At 38.0% G+C, this 24,157-nt stretch overlaps 1 protein-coding gene across 3 annotated transcripts in view; it reads left to right on the plus strand.

The window, feature by feature from the left end:
* The first annotated feature begins 214 nt into the window (after nucleotides 1-214).
* The window catches only part of Sbp2 (SECIS-binding protein 2), a 41,694-nt gene continuing 17,751 nt past the window's right edge, over nucleotides 215-24,157 (plus strand). Inside the window, exons 1-4 of one of the 3 annotated variants that reach the window (XM_071664616.1) lie at nucleotides 215-440; nucleotides 5,913-6,083; nucleotides 6,878-9,325; nucleotides 18,118-18,225. In XM_071664616.1, coding sequence (XP_071520717.1) covers nucleotides 6,881-9,325; nucleotides 18,118-18,225 — 2,553 coding nt within the window. In that variant the 5' untranslated portion in view covers nucleotides 215-440; nucleotides 5,913-6,083; nucleotides 6,878-6,880. The remainder of the gene's footprint in view (nucleotides 441-5,912; nucleotides 6,084-6,877; nucleotides 9,326-18,117; nucleotides 18,226-24,157) is intronic. The other 2 variants (XM_071664614.1, XM_071664617.1) reach the window with 2 other exon arrangements.

A 24,157-nucleotide genomic window follows, 5' to 3' on the forward strand; every position in this document is an offset into this window, starting at 1 on the left:
AAAAAAAAGTTCAGTTGACACTAAGTAAACAAATCGTGACGTCGTGGTTAGCATTGCCTTTCTAAGAATTACCCTATACGATACACACGAGAAATATTTTTTAAGAATGATTCTCAGTATACTTTAAGATACTCCTGTTTCATTGAAATAATCGAAATGCCATACTACTTTGGGTGGATATATTTTATTTAAGAGAGGAAAACTTGTACTGATCGGGACGTTCGTAAATCCGGGACACACAAGAACGACATCTTTGTTTTGATCCCCCAGATGACTGCTTGCCTGTCTGTCAAGACCTGGACAGGATGGGAAACACACCATGACCGACCCTAAGCCTTTCATTATGACAGTCGTGATATCTTCATGTCTTATTACTGACAACTTGGGTGATATTAAGCCGGTGATACACCTCTGATTTCCAGGAACTGCCGTTAGGATAGGTGAGTCTTTTATAGTTATCAGATTGTGGGGGGCGTAACGTGTATTACGTTTTAATAATTTCTAGGCAGCGAGAGAAGGAAGACTATGCCAATTAAGGAAGGCCTAATAGATGAAGAAAGTCTTCACAAGTGTAAGAAGGCCATAAGTAGTTTCAGTTATTCATTTAGAACCCATGAAGATGCTGTTTGCGAATGCATGTCATAGATGACATTGAATTCTTGGATAATATATAATGTATTACCAGTTTTAGGGTGCCACTCTCTTATCTTTGAAATATGAATGATACTGTTTGGTAGTATCTGGGCGGGATTTAATGATTTTATGGTAATTATCCAGATTAGCCTTGCATTGCTGTTATCTTTGAATTTTTGATGATTGTGTTCTGTAATGGCAGTTTAGTGTTTAGAGAATATATTGAATTGCACATCATACTTTATTTACTTCATGACTGCAGGAAGCTCCATTAGTAATCTGGAATTTGGCCACATCCTCATAATGAACAGCTCATAAATCCATAGTTCCTCAGAGCGGGTATGGTAGATCGAATATATTTGGCTCTGCAGTTTTCTTCTCCTCGAGTGATGGTTTTAAGGACACTTTCAGCCAGTGAAGGTATACAGAATACATTTTTGTTTTTAGTTTGATCTGAAAGTTTCTTCTCTAACTCTCCTTATTCATGAAGGTATACTTTCATGTTCATGGGGAACATTGAACAAGAAGAGAAATATAGCTTTTGAAGAATAAAGAACATTTTTCCCTCTAAGTCAGTGCCCCATGAGAACTTTTTAGTTTTCTGACCCTGCCTGGTTGTCTCTTCGTTTGTGAAAAACCATTTCCTTGTGCATTTTGTTTGCAGCCTTGCATCGGTATCATGATCTGGTTTTCAAAGATCCGGTAGGACAGTGACAACAGTTTAGGGGTAGTTGCTAATTGGCTGAGCAAACTCTATTATAGTGGCCAAGGGCTTTATTGATTTGAGAATCATTCGTAAATGGTTAGTGAAGCAGAGTGTCCTCACCAATTTATGATTAGGAGGGTAGGAAGGAATTCTAACTTTATATTCCGTAAGGAGAATCTCTTGCTTTCGAGGTACTGCTTCAAAGAGGAAAGAGTTTTCGGTTTTCAAATCCTACTTATTTATTCATCTCATTAACTCTTAATATATTTTTGTGTCAAAAAATGCATTGATACATTGCTTATATTTTGTGTCAAGAAATGCATTGAAATATTCTGCACCTCACCCTTGTAGTCATATTTTTCAAGTTTAGATGAATTGCCTTCCAAAAACAGATATACATCCTCATGAAAGCTTTTCCTTTACTTTGCTTTATTTATCAGTCTCCCTAGTTATCACACAATCGTGGGCACGTGTGAGTGCCAACACGTCAAGTCAACATATGTACACCTATTATGATCTGTGGGTGACTAAGGCATGCTAAATTTTTCCAGCCATGGTGTGAGAATGCTAGTGGATAAGTTTTAGAATCAGTTGGAAATTTAAATGAGGAAAGAACCATGACATCATCAGTTGGTGATATTAGTAGTGAATCATGCATCCTCAATTAACAATGAGAGCAACAAAAGGATTAATGTTGATAGCCTTGTTTGGAGTAAATTATTGGGATTCTTTTTCTTAGCAAAACTGTAGCTTCCTTATTTCAGCTTAGATGGAAACTGCTGGTGTATGTGGATCTTTTACTATCTGTAAGTTTAATGGGCAGTATGTCACTGTATCCTTGTGTGAAAGCTGATCCTTATTGCTTCAGGATCAAGGAAAGTTGTTGAATAAGGTAGTTTGTAGGCATAAAAATCTATTTAATTTTGAAAATCACTTTTTATGTGTAAGAAATCAGTTCAAAGCCAAAGTTTTTGGCAAAAAACAAGATATTTGAATATAAAGGTACAATAAACCAGCTTCACATAGGCTTAGGAAATATTTACAATCTTAGGAAATATTCCAATTGGGTCATCATGTGTCCAGTTAAGGCTCAAAGCATTTCTTGATCTTACAAAAGATTACTTCAGAACACCTTAGTTTATTCCTCTGTAACCTTTAATACTTTATCAGTGAGGAAGGTTTTTGGTTGGGTCCGTAAGTGAGGATTCCTTTCACAACCTTGGCTGTCTGGAATAATCTGTGATGTAAGGCAAGTCGGGTCAACCTTGGCTTTTTAAAAAAGATTAAAGTTTAATGAAATTAGAAATTGGGTTGTTTGGCATTTTACAAGGTATAAGCATTACTCATTGATATCTTTATTTAGATCAGGTTGAACTCCGTGTTTGGGTTCAGGTATGCTGCTCCTAGATGATCCAAAATCTTCTTTATAGGCAGGTTTCTTTATTTTTATTTTTTTCATTGGTTTGTCTGTAAGTCTCTTTTTCTTCATGTGGGTTTACTCAGGGGTCCTCATGTATCCATTGGTGAGCCATGTAGTTTTTGAAGGATGTAGTACAGTAACTCAGCTTTAGGCAGAGCTTTATGAGCATCCAAAGATTTATTCTTCCTTACCTCCTTTCTCCTCTCTTTGCAGCAAAGCATATCTTGATTTCTGACAATAATAGGCCTGAGGCACAGATGCAAGTGAATGATGAGATTGATTAGGTGCATCCTTTGACTTATATTCCACAACACTACAGGCCTAGTTGTGTTGCTGCATGGTTATTTTGTTCTATGAATGAACATCTGATGACTTTAGATGATTCATTACTCTCAGAGGTCATTTCTCATTGATGCACCTTATTTTGGCAGGTAAAATGGTTTTCATCCCAGATTTAGCATGTGAGACTCTCAGTTGGCCATATGATTGTTCCTGCAGTAGTGTTCCTACAGTGGAGAAATGTTTTTCAGCCTTTAAGACTTACACTTTTTCTTTTGTGTGTGTGTGTGTGTGTGTGTGTGTGTGTGTGTGTGTGTGTGTGTGTGTGTGTGTATCTGTCTGTCTGTCTGTCTATATGTACGTATGTATATGTGTATGTATTTAACAAGTAACTTCATTAGATTTTGCATAAGTGTACTTTTATTTCATTTTATGCTGTAAAAACATGATAAACAGTCATTTATTATCTGACGTATTCAGATATGTGGGCATAACTATTAATGATTTTCAGTTATAACATTATGATCTCATTGATGAGATCACAAATTCAGATCATACTTTAGAAAATGTTAATAAAAAGGAATGGCCAAAAATGTCTTTGTGGAAAGGCTAAAATTGCTTTTGAAACAGAAATTAAGCTTATATAGTCAAAAGAATTCATTTTGTCAGATGTCATGGGCTAGTGCAGTTTATATTTCCACTTCTTAATTCTTCAGGAGTTTTTCTAAAAGTAGTTTACTGTATCTCAAAAGCCTCCCAACATCACTGGTTTTGTATTTCTCATCAAGCAATCTAAAAGGAATGGATCCTTCCTCAGTACCATAAGAATAGAAAATACATTGTAGTTCCATTGATGATACAAAGTCTCCTTTTACAGTATTTGCTCATACCCTTGCTCCAGTCAACTAGTAATGCACGCTAGGTCTTATATATAAGGTACTGCTGCATCATGTTAATTAATTGAACATGCTTTCAGTTTGTGTATTCCTTTGTCCAAAAGAAAATCTTTATTCCTCACAGAATACCTCTATATCATTCTATATTATTAAAGAAAAAAAAGAGTATATTTTCCTCCACATTGGTGTGGGAGGATGGTGAATTGAAGGGAGGTGGGCCCTGATTGATGATGCAGATTATCATTATTTATGCAAGTCTGTGATGACTATAGGTGTGTACTGGGTGGGATTTTGTTTTTCATCCACATGAACACAGTATACTCTTTTTTTTTTTAACAGATGAAATTTCTCACACCATGCAGTATTTAAGTATTTTCTTAACATTCAAACAAACGAAACTTTTTTTCACACTTGATCGCCAATGCCCACATTAGCGATGTAGCACTGGGAACAGATGACGAAAGGCCACATTTCCTCACTTCCAGTCTCCAACTGTCGTGTGCAGTGCATCAAATTCATAGCTCCCTATCCATGATTAGGCCTCATAGACCTTTACATGGTTTAACCCAGACGTTTCACATGTCCAAGTTCGGTCCATTGACCGCATGTTAACCCTTATATACTGCATTGCTTACATTAATTCTATGCTGTGATTGCCCTTCACCTCCCTGAATGTTCAGGACCCAATCACTCAAATTTTTTTATTCAATCCTTCTGTCTCCAGTTTGATCTATACCTTCAACTTGTTCCCTCCACTTCTGATACATATATTCTCCTGTTACCATTAACATCTCACTCTTTCTCTCCATGTGTCCAAATAATTTATACCTTCACTCTTCAGGTCTGAACCACAATCTTTTATTGCCAAGCCTTTCTCCTACCCTTTTACTGCTGTCTCGATCAAGCATTATTTACATTATGTACATGAATAAATGAAAAGTTAACCTTATTTTCATCAAGAATGTATACATAATGCAAGGAGAATTGTTTCTTTGATTGGAAAATTGACCATATGCAGCATAAATCTCACCTAACACCATGATATGCAGTTACACTTTATTTGACAATTCATGGTTGACTGTATTGCATTATATTTTCTCTAGCAGTGTTATTATACTCCTGGTTACATCCATGGATGAAATGGGAATTTGAATAAGGATACAAAGGTTTAGAGTCAGAAATGTGGTGTGGCACACTGAACTACATCCGTCCATGAACGTGTCATAAAGCATTAAGAGGGTTAAATGAGTTCGTATTGCTGAAACAAAGTGCTTTTTTCTTTTTGTAACATTTTAGTAAATGTTTTTATATGTATTCAGCTGTACTGTACCCAGAATCCATTCTGTTTATTTTTCCAGACTCAAGTATATGACCATCTTCAGATCCCAAGGTGGTCATATTTTATGCTATTTACCGTACCATATCCATTGTACCTTTATTCATTTATTTATTCAGCTGTAAAGACCACCTTTTCTGTTGATATGTCATTAAATTTCATCAATTCATTGAGGTATTTCTCCTCAGAAACCTTGCCTTTTTTTATAACCTTCTGCATCAAATTCACTTTGTAATCAGATGTGCAGTTTAAGAAAGCTTTTCAAACATTAAAGTTTCCTTAGGTGATTATTGTTCAAACTCTGATCACTAAAAGTCCACCAGAAATACATATACTGAGGTGCACATGTTGATCTGGTAAATGAAGCTGTCAGTATTTCATGAAAGAATTGATGAGATAAATCCAGTGAAAAAATTAGCATGGGGGTGCAATGAATGAACAGAAGATAAAGCTGACATTCAATAATGCAACATAACAAGGGAAGAAAATACTAAGAACTATCCTGTGGATGTGCTAGAAGGGTATTAGCAGGATTTTTTTTTTATATGCACTATAGTAGTTCAACTCAAGTACTTTTGATATGTATGCTCCTTTTTTTCAAATAAAAGCAAGAAATGATCAATCTGAAAACCAACATTTCAGCTTGGATGCAGACTGAGAGCAAGCAGACAAAACAGAGAACCCCCTAAACCACCTCAGCAGAAACACTTGGTAAATCATTCACTTGGTGCTATTTCATTTAGTGTGATTTAGCATTCTTTGAAGGAAGCAACAGTTAACTGTTATGGGTCTTATTTATCACATTGACCCACTGTAAGTATACCTTTCTGAATAACTGATTCTGGTTCTTTGTACTGATTTTGAATCCTCAGATGAGATGAAAATGATAATTTGCTCTGCATCCTTACTTAACAGAGTTGAGTTGAAAGCAGTCCACCTTAAAAGCTGTCCTCGGCTGACTTCCAAACTTGACCCCCCCCCCTTTTTTTTGTTCATGAGAGCCGGCTTCTGGTGTACAGGTACCCACACCACTAGCTAGACCACACAGTACTCAGCTAGCTGTTGGATCCTGTGATTATTGTGTGGCCATCAGCAACTTAAGGGTGGGCCATTTTGATACCTGCTTCTTTCCCTCTACGTCAAAGCTTTGGACCTCTCTACCTTCTCATGTCTTTCCCAGTAACTGTGACCTGGCACATTTCAAAAGGCAGGTTTTTCACTTTCTCAAAAATTTGTAAATACTTTCCCTTGTCTTTTCCTTTTCCGTTTCATACTTCTCTGTATATTTCAATTAAGGCCCAGCCTTGATGTGGAATTTTGTCCGTGACAAGCCTTTAAGGTGCAAAAAAAATCCATGTATAATGCCTCACATCATTCAAGAGGACCAATCTGGTAATATTATTTAATAGATTATAACGTGGTCACATACAAATTTTCTCTTTGTGCCAGCTAATTTAATTGTTTTTGAATTTAGATGAAGTTAATGTAAATGGTTATATACTGTTAAGATGGTAAGGGTTTATTGTACACCAGAAGCAGAATCATAACTGATATTCTTTGTAGAAATATTTTGATTTTAAATCATGGTAACTATCATTCCTCTACAGACCATGCTGTCTCCAGATGTTCCTGAGTTTGTACCCAGAGGATTTCAGACTTCAAATGCAGTCAGTGCTGCAAGAGGTAGTTCAAAAGCCCCTAGATATGCTGCAAGAGGATTTCAAGCTTCACATGCAGTTGCTGGTGCAAGAGGAGATTCAAGAGCTGTTAAGTGTGTCTCTCAACAAAAATGGAAACAGGCCCCACTGGAATCAAGGAGTAGACAGAGTTTATCATCACAGCCCACTGACATATGTCATAATCATTTAAGTAGTCAAAGATATAGTTGGGGAAATGTGACTAGAAATATGTCACCAGTGGACAGAGAAGGAAGTGGTAAGCCCGAGTTTAAGAGGTATGGGAATACTGTCAAGGGTATCAGTAATGTTTCCCAGTCTGAGGGTAATAGTTGGAACCCCCCTCAAAGTGCTGTTAATTTGAGAGATAGTTGGAGACTTAAGGATAGTTCAGTTGATAAAACTACTAAGAGTAATGATGGAATAAGAAAATTTAATTCCTGTACTTCATCAAGCAGAGATTGGTTTGGGAAGTACCACAAGGGCAAACATGTCCCAGAAAGAGGCAGAGGCAGATCACAGACAGGTAGTGACCATGCTCCCAATGAGAACAACACAAACAGTAAAGTAATAACAAATGTGCAAAAGAAGGACCACCGTGGTCAGATGCCAACAACAGTAATACGTTACAGAGAAGGCCTCAGCTATGGGAATATTGTTAGAAGTAATGGCAGCAAAGACAACTCAGAAAAATCAGAACCAAAGACTGCACCAGAGATGTCTTTGCTGTTAGATGATCAGTGGCCTTCACTCAGTGATACTCAATCCCAAGCCATGCCATGGGTAAAAAGAAGGGTTGAGTCAAATAGTTTACAAAATGTGACAAATGCTTGGACTGTTGAAAAGAAGGTTGTTGCGGTCAAGGAAAGAAATCATTCGAAAGAAAATCTTTGGCATATCAAAGACTGTAATAGAACCGCTGATGAGAAAGTTGCCCCTAAGGTTGATAGAGTTGAAGAAAATGATGGTAAGCTAATAGGAAATTGTAGAAAATATAAGGATATAGTAAAAGAGATTGGATCAGAAGAATGTTATGGAAAGGAAAATAGAAGCTTTGGTAAAAACAAAACTGTGAAAGTTTTGCATGATGAATTTGGTAGAACAAAGGCTAAACAGGATAAGAATGAGCAAAATTTATCCCTGAATGGAAGTAGTCAGTATGAAAAACAAGATTTGTCTTCAAGAAAAGTTACTCAAGGAGGAGTAGATACTGTCCAAGAACAAAACCAAAATGATAAACCTTACTCAGAGACAAGAGAAGATGATCCTTTTCAGTGGCAGTTAAAGACAGATAAAAAGAGGCGAACCAAGGCTAAGCAGTCTTTAGACCAACAGGATAAGTTAGATAAGCCTGTAGATGTGTTTTCAAAAGATGGAAGAAAGAAGGACAAAAACCTAACGCCAGATAACTCATTTAGGAAGATGTCAAAAGAAGGATATAGAAAATACAAAAAGGATGATGCATCAAGTTCTTTAGAGCTAAATACTTCCATTAGTGATAAGTTTTGGATTAAAAAAGAAAAAAGAGAAAAGAAAGAGCTGGTGAGAAAATCAGAAATAAAAGCAAATAGAATTTTCAAGGAAGAGACCAGTAGAATAGAGAGTCAGTTAGAGCCTGAAATAGTGCAAAACTCTCTTCATGGCACAGTTTCAACTCCTGTGGAGCAACATGATGGTAATGAGATTCCAGCCTCAGCAGAAGGAGTAGAAACATCTGTTTCTGAACATCAGAAGAGAATATTGGATGTAGAAACTTCACAAAGACTTAAGGTAATAAAGAGAAGACAAAAGGAAGAAAAGATGAGGAAAAGAGAAGAGAAACTTCTGAAAGCTCGGGAGTTGAAAAAGAGAGACTCAAAAGTAACTATTATAACTAGAGATTTCTTGGAATCTACTCTTTTTGGTAGTACAAAAAGCAGGAAGGCAAATTCTTCCATTCCTAATAGTCGAAAACTGAAGCTATTCAGTGAAGAATATCCTAGCTTGGTTAGGGGAGGTAGAGTTGCTTCTCGAATAGAACTTGATGTTTTTGAAACTACTCTAGAAGAAAGTGATGAAGATGTAGGTGCTACAGATGAACCCGAGGTAGATTCAGATTTGTCTGTCAGTAAGTCCAGTGGAGCCTTAGAAAATGTATCTCATAAACCCAGTGAATCTGTACCAACAGCAGGTGTTCCAAGTTACAGTAAGGCCCTCCTGGCTGCTAAAAGGGAAGTGGATGAGAAGTCATCTCCTGAAAAAGTAAGTGAGGATGTTCCTGATGAGGTTGAAGTTCAGAAGAAAAAGGTGAGGGCTAATGACCTCATTGAGTTGGATTTAATGGCTGCTGCTCTCTTGTCAAGAAAGACTAAAAAGAAGGGTCTCACCAAGAATAAAGAGGTAAGGAAATCATTTATTGACGTGCATGTGATGATATACTATATTTTAATCTGCTTACTGTTTTACAGCATTAATAGAAGGTTTTTGATATATTAATGATTTTTACATTATTGTTTACTGTACTTGAAAAACTTTGAATATTAACTTTTGATCTCAGGATGATGAGCACCATGGACCTTATGAAATGAGAAGTCATATTTTCTAACAGAGTTCTCACCTCCCAACAGCTGAGTTTCTCCACTTCATGATTTAACTATGAGTTAACCCCAGTCTTAGCAGCATCATGCTTTGCTCCAGGCAATAGACCAGTCAGCTATTCATTTAGTCATATGTGTGATGTAAGCATATTTTTGTGCTAAAGCGGAGCAAATAGTGATTCTTGTTTCTTTATAATAAGAATGGGGATCCTTTTAAGTTGTACTAAGTTCATCATAATCATTGATTTTCATTTCTTGACTATCTTTATTTTACAGGAAAATGTTAGAAATTATCTTTAAAGAAATCTGTTTGCTAATCTGTTTTACATCAATTCCCTAGCTTCACAACCACAAGACTCCATCCAGATATTTCAGGCTTCTTGAAAGTTGCAAGCCCATCAGACCTAGTAGATGATTAGAGTTATGAGTATTACACTTGTTTGCTGTTCAGCAAGCTTCTAAGACATAACAGGTTGAGCATCCCTAATCTGAAAATCTGAGATCTGAAATGCTCCAAAATCCTAAAATTTTTGAGTGACAGCATGATGTTACAAGTGGAAAATTCCACACCAGACCACGCTTCTTGCCCATGCTGAGTTCTGATCATCTGTTGGCATGAGTTTTTTACAAACCATCATCACTGCCAGACGTAATGCATTCCTCGCTGTGTTTTTGCTAATTCTCTGCTCTATGGTACAAAGATATAGTTGAAAATGTCAAAAATGCCTGCAGATAACCTTATGGGTAACACTGAAATAGCTGAAATAGTTATAAATTAAGGTGATCATGATGATAGAGACGATGAAGATGGCTTTGTTAACAATGCGAAAAAAGTGCTTATACACAACATGGTGAAAATGCATGATAGACTTATTAAAGGAGCAGCGTACATTCACAACAGAAAGAAACCATGTCAGTTTATAGAATCAAAGAGAGACTTCTAAGACAAAAATCTTTGTTAATGAAGGAGGTTACTCTGGAGGAAACATTTGAAAATGCCATCCAGCAGAATTACTCCTTATCCTCAGAGAACCCACTTCCTGATCCCTCAACTTCTGATGCTCCCTCTCATGATGTCAAAAGTGATGTACCCTACCCCTTAAGTTTCTTAGGCCATATGTAGTTTTAGTATTTGTTGCTACACTTGTCTTCTTTTGTAACCAGAGATCAAGTTTTTTGGCAAGTGCAATACACTCTTTTCATGTGAAATCTGAATTTCATCTCCACCTAAAATGCCATGTATGAGCGTAACATGACCAGCATCATTATTGCATTGAAATGCTTCTCAATTTTCATTACATGTGCAGCTACCCATAATTATCATAAATTAGATTTTTTTTTTTTTTTTTTTTTTTTTTTTGCTTTGTCGCTGTCTCCCGCGTTTGCGAGGTAGCGCAACGAAACAGATGAAAGAAATGGCCCAACCCACCCCCATACACATGTATATACATACATCCACACATGCAAAATATACATACCTACACAGCTTTCCAGCGACTAGAGGGGATGGGAGCGGGGGGCCAGAAATCCTCCCCTCCTTGTATTTTTTTTAACTTTCTAAAATGGGAAACATAAATTAGATGCTTATATGTTTTTATTTATCATTGTTTTTTTCATTTATTATACTTTGTCGCTGTCTCCAGTGTTAGCGAGGTAGTGCAAGGAAACACACGAAAGAATGGCCCAACCTACCCACATACACATGTATATACATACATGTCCACACATGCACAAATACATATATATATATATATATATATATATATATATATATACATACACAGACATATACATATATACACATGTACATAATTCATACTTGCTGCCTTTATTCATTCCTGTTGCCACCCCACCACACATGAAATGACAACCCCGTCCCCCCACATGCACGCAGTGCTAGGAAAAGACAACAAAGGCCACATTCATTCATACTCAGTCTATAGCTGTCATGTATAATGCACCAAAACCACAGCTCCCTTTCCACATCCAGGCCCCACAAAACTTTCCATGTTTTACCCCAGACGCTTCATATACCCTGGTTCAATCCATTGACAGCCCATCGACCCCAGTATACCACATCGTTTCAATTCACTCTATTCCTTGCACACCTTTTACCCTCCTGCATGTTCAGGCCCCGATCACACAAAATCTTTTTCACTCCAAGCCATCACTGTTTCCCCAAATACATCCCATTCCTCCCCCACTCCCCTTACGTCCTTTGCTCTCACCTTTTCCATTCTGCACTCAGTCTCTCCTGGTGCTTCCTCACACAAGTCTCCTTCCCAAGTTCACTTACTCTCATCACTCTCTTCACCACAGCATTCTCTCCTCTTTTCTGAAAAACTCTACAAATCTTCACCTTCACCTCCACAAGATGATGATCTGACATTCCTCCAGTTGCACCTCTCAGCACATTAACATCCAAAAGTCTCTTTTTCATGCACCTATCAATTAACACGTAATCCAGTGATGCTCTCTGGCCATCTCTCCTACTTACATACGTATACTTATGTATATCTCTCTTTTGAAACCAGGTATTCCCAATCACCAGTGATTTTCAGCACACAAATCTACAAGCTCTTCACCATTTCCATTTACAACACTGAACACCCCATGCACACTAATTATTCCCTGAACTGCCACATTACTCACCTTTGCATTCTATTCACCTATCACTATAACCCGGTCCAGTGCATCACACTCACTCAGCTGCTCGCAAAACACTTGCCTCATGATCTTTCTTCTCATGCCCAGGTGCATAGGCACCAATAATAACCCATCTCTCTCTATCCACTTTCAGTCTTACCCATATCCGTCTAGAGTTTACTTTCTTACACTCTATCACATACACCTGCAAATGCTGTTTCAGGAATAGTGCTACTCCTTCCTTTGCTCTTGTCCTCTCACCAGCCCCTTACTTTACTCCCAAAACATTCCCAAACCACTGTTCCCCTTTACCCTTGAGCTTCGTTTCACTCAGAGCCAAAACATCCAGGTTCCTTTCCTCAAACATACTACCTATCTCTCCTTTTTTCTCATCTTGGTTACATCAACACACATTTAGACACCCCGATCTGAGCCTTCGAGGAAGATTAGCACTTCCTGCGTGACTCCTTGTCTGTTTCCCCTTTTAGAAATTTAGAATACAAGGAGGGGAGGATTTCTAGCCCCCCCCCCGCTCCAGTCCCCTTTAGTCGCCTTCTACAACATGCGGGGAATGCGTGGAAAGTATTCTTTGTCCCCTATCCTCGGGGATTTATATCTCGAATAAAACCTAGAAAATAGAATACAGTGTGCAGTAACTTTATGATCCAAACACAGCATCATAGGTGGAAATTGAAACCTGCTATTGTTTGTTGTTGTTATTGTTTAACAGCTGATACAGGTATCCTGCTGATGCTTCTGTCCTGCTTAGTTACCTTAAACACATTATTTTTCATTGTATTAATGGTATCTCATTTTTTTCACTCTTAAGTACTTATGTGTGAATAAGTGTAAGAAAATGATTGCTTATCAGTAGCCAAAGGCCTTCAAAATGGCATGGCAGCATCCAGAATCAGAGTTCCAAATTGAAGGTTTACTTTGAATCCCATTTGGCAGTGTATATGAAACAACCAGATTGTTCACATGGGTGGCTGAGATTGTAGCACCTTAGCTTTCTGATGGTTCAGTGTTACACAAGCTTTGTTTCATGTGCAAAATTATTAAAAATATTGTATGAATTACCTTCAGGCTACATGTTTAAGGTGTTTATGAAGCATAAATGGATTTTGTGTTTAGACTTGGGTTCCATCTTCAAGATATCTCATTAAGTATATGCAAATATTCCAAAATCGGAAACACTTCTGGTTCCAGACATTTTGGATTAGGGATAGTCAACCTGTACTAGTATTTCAGGTATCACAATCCACAGAAGCTTCATGAGAGGTTCAGCTTTCTTCTGTGAAGCTTTTCAGATTACTGAAATATAGAAGGCTTTTGATCTTCAGTTTAGCTCTTTATCCAGTGATTAAGGAGAATGTTTTATTTTTAGAGGAATGTGATGCCAGGTTTATGGACATTTCTTCGGCTCCGTATAGAATTATTATGTGTACTTTATGTCTGTACTTAACCTCTTTTGTATCATAATTAGATTTCAGGCTGGTTCCTGAAGCATCAGCAGTCCGCAAAAAATTCAGATCATTAACTTGATCTTGTTACTTTTTCAGTATTATCAAAAGAAGATATATTTTCCAGATCTGGCACTAGAATTGTTTGAGATTCATTCTGGATTGAGAAAGATGTTGATGATCAACAGACAATACAGAAAAATGGGATTTTTCTCCCATAGATGGCACATAATCTTACCCAACTTTTTTTTCATTGGCTATCTTGAGTGAAAATTAAATATAGAGAAAAAGGATGTGAATTTTTAGGGCTCCATAGTTGTTAGTGGACCTAATTCTTATAGTTAGAAATGGTTATGGGGTAAGGGAGAGATGAAAATAGGTAAAGAATTCATCTTACCTGTTTGAATGAAGAAGAGGCATCATTGTAGTTAATCCTCAAGTGGCCAGTCTGTACACAGAAATTTTGGGAAGCAGCAGCCACATGCATGCATTGGGTTTAAACCTCAGCAGAGACACATGCAGGCTTGTCGCAATAGCAGTAGCCAAAATAGTACCCATAGAATAGAGAGAGAGCAGCAGCATTACAGCATATGATTAAAGAGAGGTGATACTAGGAGAATTGATGAGAAGGAAGGCTTTTCATTTCACTTTAGTTAAGTGAAGTGGTGAATGAGCCATCATAGATGGGTGAGCAATACTGTACTTGTTTGAATATAATTCCTGTAGATGTGGAATACCTGCTCCCATAGAAATTGAGTAAGGCATCTCTACAACACCCCAAGCTTTTGAGAAGTACACTTGTGATGTTGATTATGTTGGGTTTTCATGACAGTGTGGAGGGTATGGTTATGCTGAACATATGTATTACAGGGTTGAATGGTGTTTTGAACTTGAATAGGGAGAATGAAATGATTCTTAGATTAGTTATATAGGAAGAAATGGCATTTTAGCATTACTTCAACTAGGTTGCAGCTCCCTTATTCTGAGATGCTGCACAATTTTGAAGTGAGAGATTAAATAAATTCATTATAAGAAAAAAGTCTGGAAATTGGAATTATCAGGATATAAGGGAATAAATTTAGATGGAAGGGTATTGATTGAGAGGGTGAAGGCATGTACAGAGCATCAGATTGGGGAAGAGCAGTGTGGTTTCAGAAGTGGTAGAGGATGTGTGGATCAGGTGTTTGCTTTGAAGAATGTATGTGAGAAATACTTAGAAAAGCAAATGGATTTGTATGTAGCATTTATGGATCTGGAGAAGGCATATGATAGAGTTGATAGAGATGCTCTGTGGAAGGTATTAAGAATATATGGTGTGGGAGGCAAGTTGTTAGAAGCAGTGAAAAGTTTTTATCGAGGATGTAAGGCATGTGTACGTGTAGGAAGAGAGGAAAGTGATTGGTTCTCAGTGAATGTAGGTTTGCGGCAGGGGTGTGTGATGTCTCCATGGTTGTTTAATTTGTTTATGGATGGGGTTGTTAGGGAAGTGAATGCAAGAGTTTTGGAAAGAGGGGCAAGTATGAAGTCTGTTGGGGATGAGAGAGCTTGGGAAGTGAGTCAGTTGTTGTTCGCTGATGATACAGCGCTGGTGGCTGATTCATGTGAGAAACTGCAGAAGCTGGTGACTGAGTTTGGTAAAGTGTGTGAAAGAAGAAAGTTAAGAGTAGATGTGAATAAGAGCAAGGTTATTAGGTACAGTAGGGTTGAGGGTCAAGTCAATTGGGAGGTAAGTTTGAATGGAGAAAAACTGGAGGAAGTAAAGTGTTTTAGATATCTGGGAGTGGATCTGGCAGCGGATGGAACCATGGAAGCGGAAGTGGATCATAGGGTGGGGGAGGGGGCGAAAATTCTGGGAGCCTTGAAGAATGTGTGGAAGTCGAGAACATTATCTCGGTAAGCAAAAATGGGTATGTTTGAAGGAATAGTGGTTCCAACAATGTTGTATGGTTGCGAGGCATGGGCTATGGATAGAGTTGTGCGCAGGAGGATGGATGTGCTGGAAATGAGATGTTTGAGGACAATGTGTGGTGTGAGGTGGTTTGATCGAGTAAGTAACGTAAGGGTAAGAGAGATGTGTGGAAATAAAAAGAGCGTGGTTGAGAGAGCAGAAGAGGGTGTTTTGAAATGGTTTGGGCACATGGAGAGAATGAGTGAGGAAAGATTGACCAAGAGGATATATGTGTCGGAGGTGGAGGGAACGAGGAGAAGTGGGAGACCAAATTGGAGGTGGAAAGATGGAGTGAGAAAGATTTTGTGTGATCGGGGCCTGAACATGCAGGAGGGTGAAAGGAGGGCAAGGAATAGAGTGAATTGGATCGATGTGGTATACCGGGGTTGACGTGCTGTCTGTGGATTGAATCAGGGCATGTGAAGCATCTGGGGTAAACCATGGAAAGCTGTGTAGGTATGTATATTTGCGTGTGTGGACGTATGTATATACATGTGTATGGGGGTGGGTTGGGCCATTTCTTTCGTCTGTTTCCTTGCGCTACCTCGCAAACGCGGGAGACAGCGACAAAGCAAAAAAAAAAAAAAAAAAAAAAAAAAGAATTTAGAAGTGTAAGAGATAATTCATCAAGAAAAGAAAAGAGAGTAGGGATAAGGCCAAAACCCTGAAGAACAGGACTGTTGATTGGATGGGAGGGGGAAGTTGCTTCATTAGTGGAATGGCCAGAGAGGAAACTATGCTTTAGAGAACAGGGAGAAGCAGAGAGACTAAAGAAGGGAGTTTGGAAAGCAGAAACATGTGCCGCACCCTATTAAGTGCTTTGGAGATGTTGATGGCTAATAGAAAAGCTTCACCATAATCCCTGAGACAAGAGAATCAGAGGTTAGTCACACAGGAGAGATCACTAGAAGACCTAACAGAATCCATATTTGAAGAAAGGGAATGGTACTAACAGAATCTATATTTGAAGAAAGGGAATGGTACTCTGGGTGTCTGAGAAAATGAGAACTGAAGAAGGTTTCAATGACTTTGGAGATAGTAGAAGTGCAAACATTGGGCTAGAATCATTATCTGTTATGATTGAATTAATTCAAATGCCACTGTGCATTATACAGTATCACTATCTGTATAGAACTGAAGAATGTTCCTGGAAAATTGAAAAATTTCTAATGAAAGTAAGAGTTTTTACTGGTCAAATGTAGTCTAAACTTGGGAGGTGCTAACCTTGGACTTTCTCAGTCTTACATCACTTGCATACAGGACTTGATGTAGCTGAGCTGGTTGATGGAAGTGGGTCTGATGTTTCCATTTCCTCATCACCCAGTTGTACCTCTGAGGCATAATTAGAATCATGAGTGACCTTAAGTTTACTCCCATTCTCAGCCCCTTCCGAAGGTTTCAGTTTGTGCATTGTTTGCAGCCCTCCTCTTGCCTCATGATCTTTTTAGGAAAAACAAAGCCTTTTGGAAATCATAGATGTAAACACAAAAACACCATTTTGCAGCATATTTGATACCCTCTGGCCTATATTGTCATAAAAAGAAATATTATTTCATATTTAACACAGTAGTTAATTGACAGTTGACTTCTAAGTCAGTAATATCACTCTCAAAACGTAAGAGTTAAATGGCTACTCACTTCGTGTGTAATCAATCCATGATTGAGTGCAAGCAGACACTGCTCACATTGCTGCTTACAGATGGCATCCCTCCTAAACTTTTGCTGTCTGGCCTATATATTCATGAAAGTGGATATTAAATGTGCCTATGACTATCTCAGGATAATGAAAGTATTGTAACTTACCTACAAATAAAATCAAAGCTCACTCATAAACATGGACTCTATGAAGAAATCTGAGTGCAAAAACTGAAAGCACTGATACATATAGGCATTTTAGGGGCTCATTTTGAAATCTGTGGCATATGATAATGTATCAGAGGATAAATACTTTGATACTGAATATATCTATAACATATGACATTCAGTAATGAATTAGTAGAATCAACCCCACAACATAAAGAAAAGAGCAACTTAACAAATGGTTGATCAACTTGGTATCTGTGAATAAAGAGTTAGTGCTGCATTACTCACAGGTGGCACTACATATACATAGAGATATGGGTTTTTCAAGGATGCAAGGGTGCTCTTGATGATGGTACATGAGCAAAAAGTGTTTTAGAAGCCATGGATAAATCTGACTATTATCATCAGTGATTCAGTGAAAAATAGTAAGAGGTAGATTACTCACACATGATATAGACAAGAATTTGATCTTCAAATTTTGTTTATTGTATTGTAGAATTAAAGGCAATGGTTGTTGAGGAACAAGTTTCTCCCGCATTGGTTGTTGAGGAATAAGCTACCACAGTGGGAGATAGTTTGATAAAGTCCACTGCTACCTTTCATCAAGCCAAGTCATGGTTTGTGTGTTTTTTAAGTAAAGGAAGAAACCAAACAGTCCTTGTGCTTAAAAGTTTACATTTTATTCATTAAATTAAACATGCTGTTTTTTCTAAATGCACTAAATTATCTGTTTAGGCTACAACAGCACTGAAAGCCAGCAAAAAGAAAACTACCGAAGGTAGTCCTGGTGGTTCACCTAGCAAAAATACTAAAGTTTCCACTGCACCATCCGTCCAAACCAAGGTAAGGAAATTTTTTCTTTTAAAGCTGTGGTAGGGTTATATGTTAACTTTTCAGATGATATTTGACTTATGAGTTTGTGCTTCATATGCTCACAGACTAGCGTATGAAAATGATGCATTGCTTATGTGAAAAACTTGCAGATTGAATGAAACCTAAATATAATTTATTGAGATTTCTTAAGAGAATGAAAAACTGAGAAAGGTTTAAAAGGTAATAAGAAAGTCACTGCTGTATGTGAAAATAGGTATGTTTGTGGTAACTGATGAGGCTGAAAGAGATTACTGTATACTGAGAAAATGTACTGGATACAGGTGATGGGTATACCAAGTAATGGAGTGAAAGTGATTTTTTTTGGTACTTTATTTAGGGAAGTATATATAAAAATAGAGCCCAGTTAAACATATCAATACCATGAAATATTTCTTCAGGACTAGAAGCATGATGCAATTTAATAATGAAAAGTAAAAAGTAAGGTGTGGTATGCTTCAGCAGTTTGTTTCATAGGCATTACATGCAGTAAAAAATAGAGAGAAAAAAAGTTCTTTTTTTCCTCTTTGGCCTATGTAAGTTAGAGTCAGACTTTAAGGTAGAACTTTAGTCAATTTTTTTTTTTATGTTTTATTTACGCTCGGAGAAGAAGTATGAATTAATTCATTGCTTTTGTCTGGAATGAAGATAAGAGAGATTGAGAATTTGTATGTAATTATGGTTGTGAATTTACCAGCAGCCAGGCTTCCCATCTCTAACCTTCCTGTATGGAGGCAGACTCCCTTCTTTACCCCTTACTGCTTCCATCACCGAAAAAAAAAAAAAATTGAAGATGTTTTCCAGTTTTCCATTTTGATTTTCTAGTTGTACTTTACAGGGAGAGAGCTCTACACTCACAGCTTTCTTTGCTATTAGAAAACTTTTAAAATTTTTGTATAGTTTGCAGTAAGTGTCATTACTTATTCCTTTCATTCACCACTTTTTTTAGTGTAAAGATACTTCACACCTTTTTTAACATTTTTCTTGTTTCTTTCTTGTATTGAGTCACTTCTTGTGTTAGTGTGTTTATGTGTTTCTGTATTTGTGTGTGTATGTGTGAGTGTCTTTCTCCTAATGAAAGCTAAACACTAGAGCCCAGCTTTGTGGCAAAATGTAGCTTTAGGTAGCTGTGTATATGTACTCCCACTAATGCTTCACTTTACCAAAATTCTGCCTTCAATGCTGCTTTCCACTTTACTGATTAGATCAAAAGGCAAGAGTGGGTTGAGAATGTGCACAGTCATGACAGCTACTTGGGACTGATCATGTTTTTTGAGGTTATTGATTGGGAATGGGAGTTTTATACTAAAGATATGGCTCAGTGCTGCAGGTTCAGTGAAATCTGTATTGATGGGATCAGAATATGGGTACCTTTGATAGGCAGTAAGAGAGGAGGGCCAAAGCAGAGAGAAAAATGTGGTTCAACAAGAAATGTCATAACGTGAGAGACCTCAGGGATTTCCTAAGGAAGAGATATAAAAGACTGCAGCCATCCAGCATGTGAAAGATACAGGAGAGCACGGAATGAGTTTTGCAAAATGAGGGAGAAACAAAGATATTTTGAAAAAAAGCAGTGTGGAAAGAGCAAAAGACAATTCAAAACTTTTGCATAAATTCATCAGGGACAAACTCCCAGTGAAAAAGTGACTAATCATGCTAGGCATGCTAGGCATCTGAACAGATGAATTTTTGAAGATAATGAGGAAATATGTGAGGAGTTGAATGAAAAGTTCAAAAGTGTTTTTACTGTGGACACTAATGGACCAGCTGCTAAGATGGGAGGGGCATGAAATCATGGAATGTATATGAATTGATGGAAATGGCATAATTAGACTATTAAAACAACTTGACCCACATAAAGCTCATGGTCCCATTTAAGTCTCCCCATATGTCCTGAAGGAATTTTTGGATGCACTTGCTAGGCCACTAGAAATGTTCGGGAAGTCAGTTGTAGAAGATATAGTTCCAGAGATGTGGAGGAAGACAAATGTGCATATTTGGCATTGGAAATTATAATCAGAAAGCAAATGAATGACTACTGGCAAAGGAGAAGTTGTTCAAGTGGGAAAAATCATGGATTTAGGGGAAAGAGGTAATGCATAAACAATCTTCTAGACTTTTGTAACTAGGTGAAGCTCCATCTCAAATCAAAGAGAGGGCTGGTTTGACTGTGTGATCTTGGATTACCAGAAAGCTTTTGACACTTTCTTATTGGAGGTTAATCAAAATGCTAGATCTGCGGTGGGCTCCTTCAATGGATAGAAGACTTCTTTTTTGAAAGGAAGCCAAGAACAAAGTTAAGTGGTGAAAAGTGGTGCATTCTCAAAGTGGACCTACTGCTGTTCTTGTGTATTAGTGATTTGCCTGTTAATCATGTCTAAACATGTCTACAAACAGTGCCAAGATTGCATCAGCCTACAGGGGATCTTGGACAAGTTCCTAAGTAGGTCAGATGAATTCAGTCCAAGTAAATGCAGGGTGATGAAGGTGGGACAAAGTGAAAGAAGACTTCAGTGTGATTGTCACCTTATTACCTAGCAGGAAGTAAATTACAAGAATCTGCATGCGAAAGAGATATAGGAGTTGACAATATGCCAAACGTATTGCCTGAGCTATGCATTGGGAGAATTGTGAAAGAGGTAAACTGTTTGCTGGGAAATACAAGAATTGCATTCAGATATATGGACAAGGACATGTTTGTAGAATATTGATTACTTTATCTGCGCATTACTATGCCTCATAAGTCTGGTCACTGCACCTAAAGAAGCACAAAGATCTGTTTGTGAGGGTGCGGAGAAAAGTGACTAAGATATTTAATATAAACTAAGAGAATTAAGCCACAGCAAGAGGCTGAGGCATCCAAAGCTGTCCACTGTGGAGGAGAGGAGAGAGAAAGGGTGGGGGGGATATAACACCCTTCAACTTTATAAATCAGCTGAATGATAATGACTGGGAACAATTCCTGAAGAGATGCAGCCCAGAGTAACCAAAGGCAATGACAAAAAGCATGTTGGAGAGGATGCTAAGTAGCATTGGTTTAGTGTTAGGGTGGTGGATGGTTGGAATAAACTAACTGATGAGGCACTGAATGCTGATAATCACCAAAGGTTAACAGGCAACTTGATGGCATAGAAAGATTAGGAGACAAAGTCTGATAAGTGGAGAACTCTGCCTGTACTGCACAAATAGGTAGTTGCAAGTAGGTAATTACAAAATGTATTAATTTCATCCCCCAGTAAAGTTACACTGCCATTATTGATATCACAACATGTCTTTTGAAAGAGGACTTTTAGGAATGTGTTAAAGAATGTAAGGAAGTAAGTTCCAGACTGATGTGGGTGAAAAGGTAAATACGTTGAGGTGTGAGTTATTATCATTGCTCTTGTGACTGGTAGCGAGGTGAGTGGGGAACTGAGACAGGAGTTTTGGAAGGAGCTGAGAATGTTTCAGCAACTTGATGCAAGGGATTGAGTATTAGTGGTAGGGGATTTGAGTGCAAGAGTGGATGATGCAGTAGTTTAGAGTATAACGGGTGTATGCATTTGCCAGTATGAATAGAATTGGTGAACAGCTTGTCAAGCTGTGTGATGTAAAAGGATAATTAATTAGAGTACTTGGTTTTAAAAGAGGAACGTGTATATGTGGGTGGTATTGGGTTGTATACCAATTGACAGGCACGTGGAGGAGAAAGTGTTGGACACGAACTTGTGGAGAGGGCAGGTGGTGGGATACATGATAACTTCTTGGTCTAGGCATGTGTGAAAGTTTGTAGTGGTTTTGGGAAAAGAGGAAATGACTTAGGGAGGACTAGGGTGGTGAGAGTGAGTGAGCTTGGAAAAGAGGCATGTTTGTAGAGATACTAAGCAAGATAAGGTGAAGAATGGCATAAGGCATGAATAAACAAATCTAATTGTGTGGCTAAGGAATGAAAGGCACCAAAGAAAATATTTTACTTATGCGGATCAAATATGTGGCATGTGGAAGGGGGAATGTGGGCATTTGAGAAAGGGTAGTGAATTGTGGTATGAGGAACTTAAGTTTCTAGTGAAAGAGAATAGAGAAGTAAATGGGCAATAACTTTGGGGAAGGAGTACAGGTGATTAGGAGATGTATAAGAGAAAGCAGCAAGAAGCCAAGGGGAAGGTGCAGGGGCTTAAAAGGAGGATAAATGAGGAAATGGATAAGAGAACATCAACAGACTTCAGGGAGAAAAAGAGAATATTTTGGAAAGAGGTGAATAGTGAGAGGAGAAAAAGATAACAAACGGAAGCATTTGAAGGGGGCTGTGGAGCAGATAGAGAAGTGGTAACATTTAAAGAAGAGATGCAGTAAATATTTTGAATGAACTTTTGATTTTTTGGATGATGGAGTGGCAGATGTGAGACGTTTGGATCATGGAGATATATAGAACGAGAGTCATGGCATATGGTTTGGTGAAATTAGAAGAGATTTGAAAATTATGAGTAAGACTAAGTGTGTCAAAGCATATGGAGTGGACAGCATTGCAGTTGAATTTATCAAAGAAGCGGTGACAGCTTTGATGATTAGGTAGTCAGGATTATTAATCTATGTCTGGGTTAATGTGAGGTGCCTGGAGATTGGTGAATTGCCTTTATAGTGCCATTAAATAAAGGCAAGGGAAATAAATTTGAATGCTTGAATTACAAAGGTGTAAGTCTCTTAAGTATACCTGGTAAGATGTATGGTAGAGTGATGATTGAGAGGATGTTGACCTTTGCAGAGCATCAGGTTGGGGAAGAGGAATGTGGCTGTAGGAGTGGTAGAGGATATATGGATCAGGTGTTGGCTCTGAAGAATTTGTGTGAGCAGGACTCATAGAATGAGTGAGGTTTGTGTGTTCCATTTACAGAAAGTGTATGATAGGGTGGATAGAATGCTTTGTGGAAGCTGTTATGGTTTGCATGGTATGGGAGAAAAGCTGCTAGAAGCCTTGTGGAAGCTGTTATGATTTGTATGGTATGGGAGAAAAGCTACTAGAAGCAGTGAGGAGCTTTATCAAGAGAGTAAGGCATGTGTGTGAGTAAGAAGTGCATGGGATGATTGGTTTTAAGTGAAGATTGACTTATTAAGGATGTGTAATTTTACATGGCTGGTATTTTGTTTATGGATTAAGTAGTAGTCAAGCAAATGAATATGAAGGCCTTGGAGAGAGGGGCAAGTATGTGGTATACTGGGGGTGGGGTGCCTGGGAAGTGATTCAGTTGATTTTTGTGGATGACATGGCTGTGGTGGTACACCAGAGTGAGAAACTGCCGAAGGTGATGTTTCAGTTTGGAAGAGAGTGTGAAATTAGGAGGTTGAGAAGTAATAACAGTAAAACTAAGGATGTGAAGTTTATGTGGGTCAAGTTGTTTTTATAACTTTATTATGTCATTTTTGTTAATTAATATACATTCCATGACTTCATTCCCCCTCCTACCATAGTAGCTGGTGCATCAGTGTCCACAATGAAAATACTTTTGAACTTTTCTTTCAGCTCCCCCACATATAGCCTCATCATCCTCATAACTTCACCCCTTCAGGTGCCTAGCATGATTAGTTGCTCTTTCACTGAGAGTTAGTTCCTAATTAACATGTGAAAGTTTTGAATCGTCTTTTGCATTTTCCACATTGCTTTTTTTTTTCAAAATATCTTTGCTTCTCCCTCCTTATTTTGCAAAACTTATTCCTTGCTCTCCTTTATCTTTCATATGGTGGCTGGCTGCAGTTTCTTTTATATCTCACCCTTAGTGTTTCATATAATTAGGAGTGGACATAGCAGAGGATGGAACGATAGGAGTCAATGGGTGAGAGAGCAAATCTCTGGGTGCATTAAGGAGTGTGTAGAAAGAGAGGTTACTCTTTGTGAGAGCAAAGATTCTGAAGTAGTCTCATCAGTACTGTA

Source organism: Panulirus ornatus, chromosome 9, assembly GCF_036320965.1.
Source record: "Panulirus ornatus isolate Po-2019 chromosome 9, ASM3632096v1, whole genome shotgun sequence".
NCBI classification, from domain to species: domain Eukaryota; kingdom Metazoa; phylum Arthropoda; class Malacostraca; order Decapoda; family Palinuridae; genus Panulirus; species Panulirus ornatus.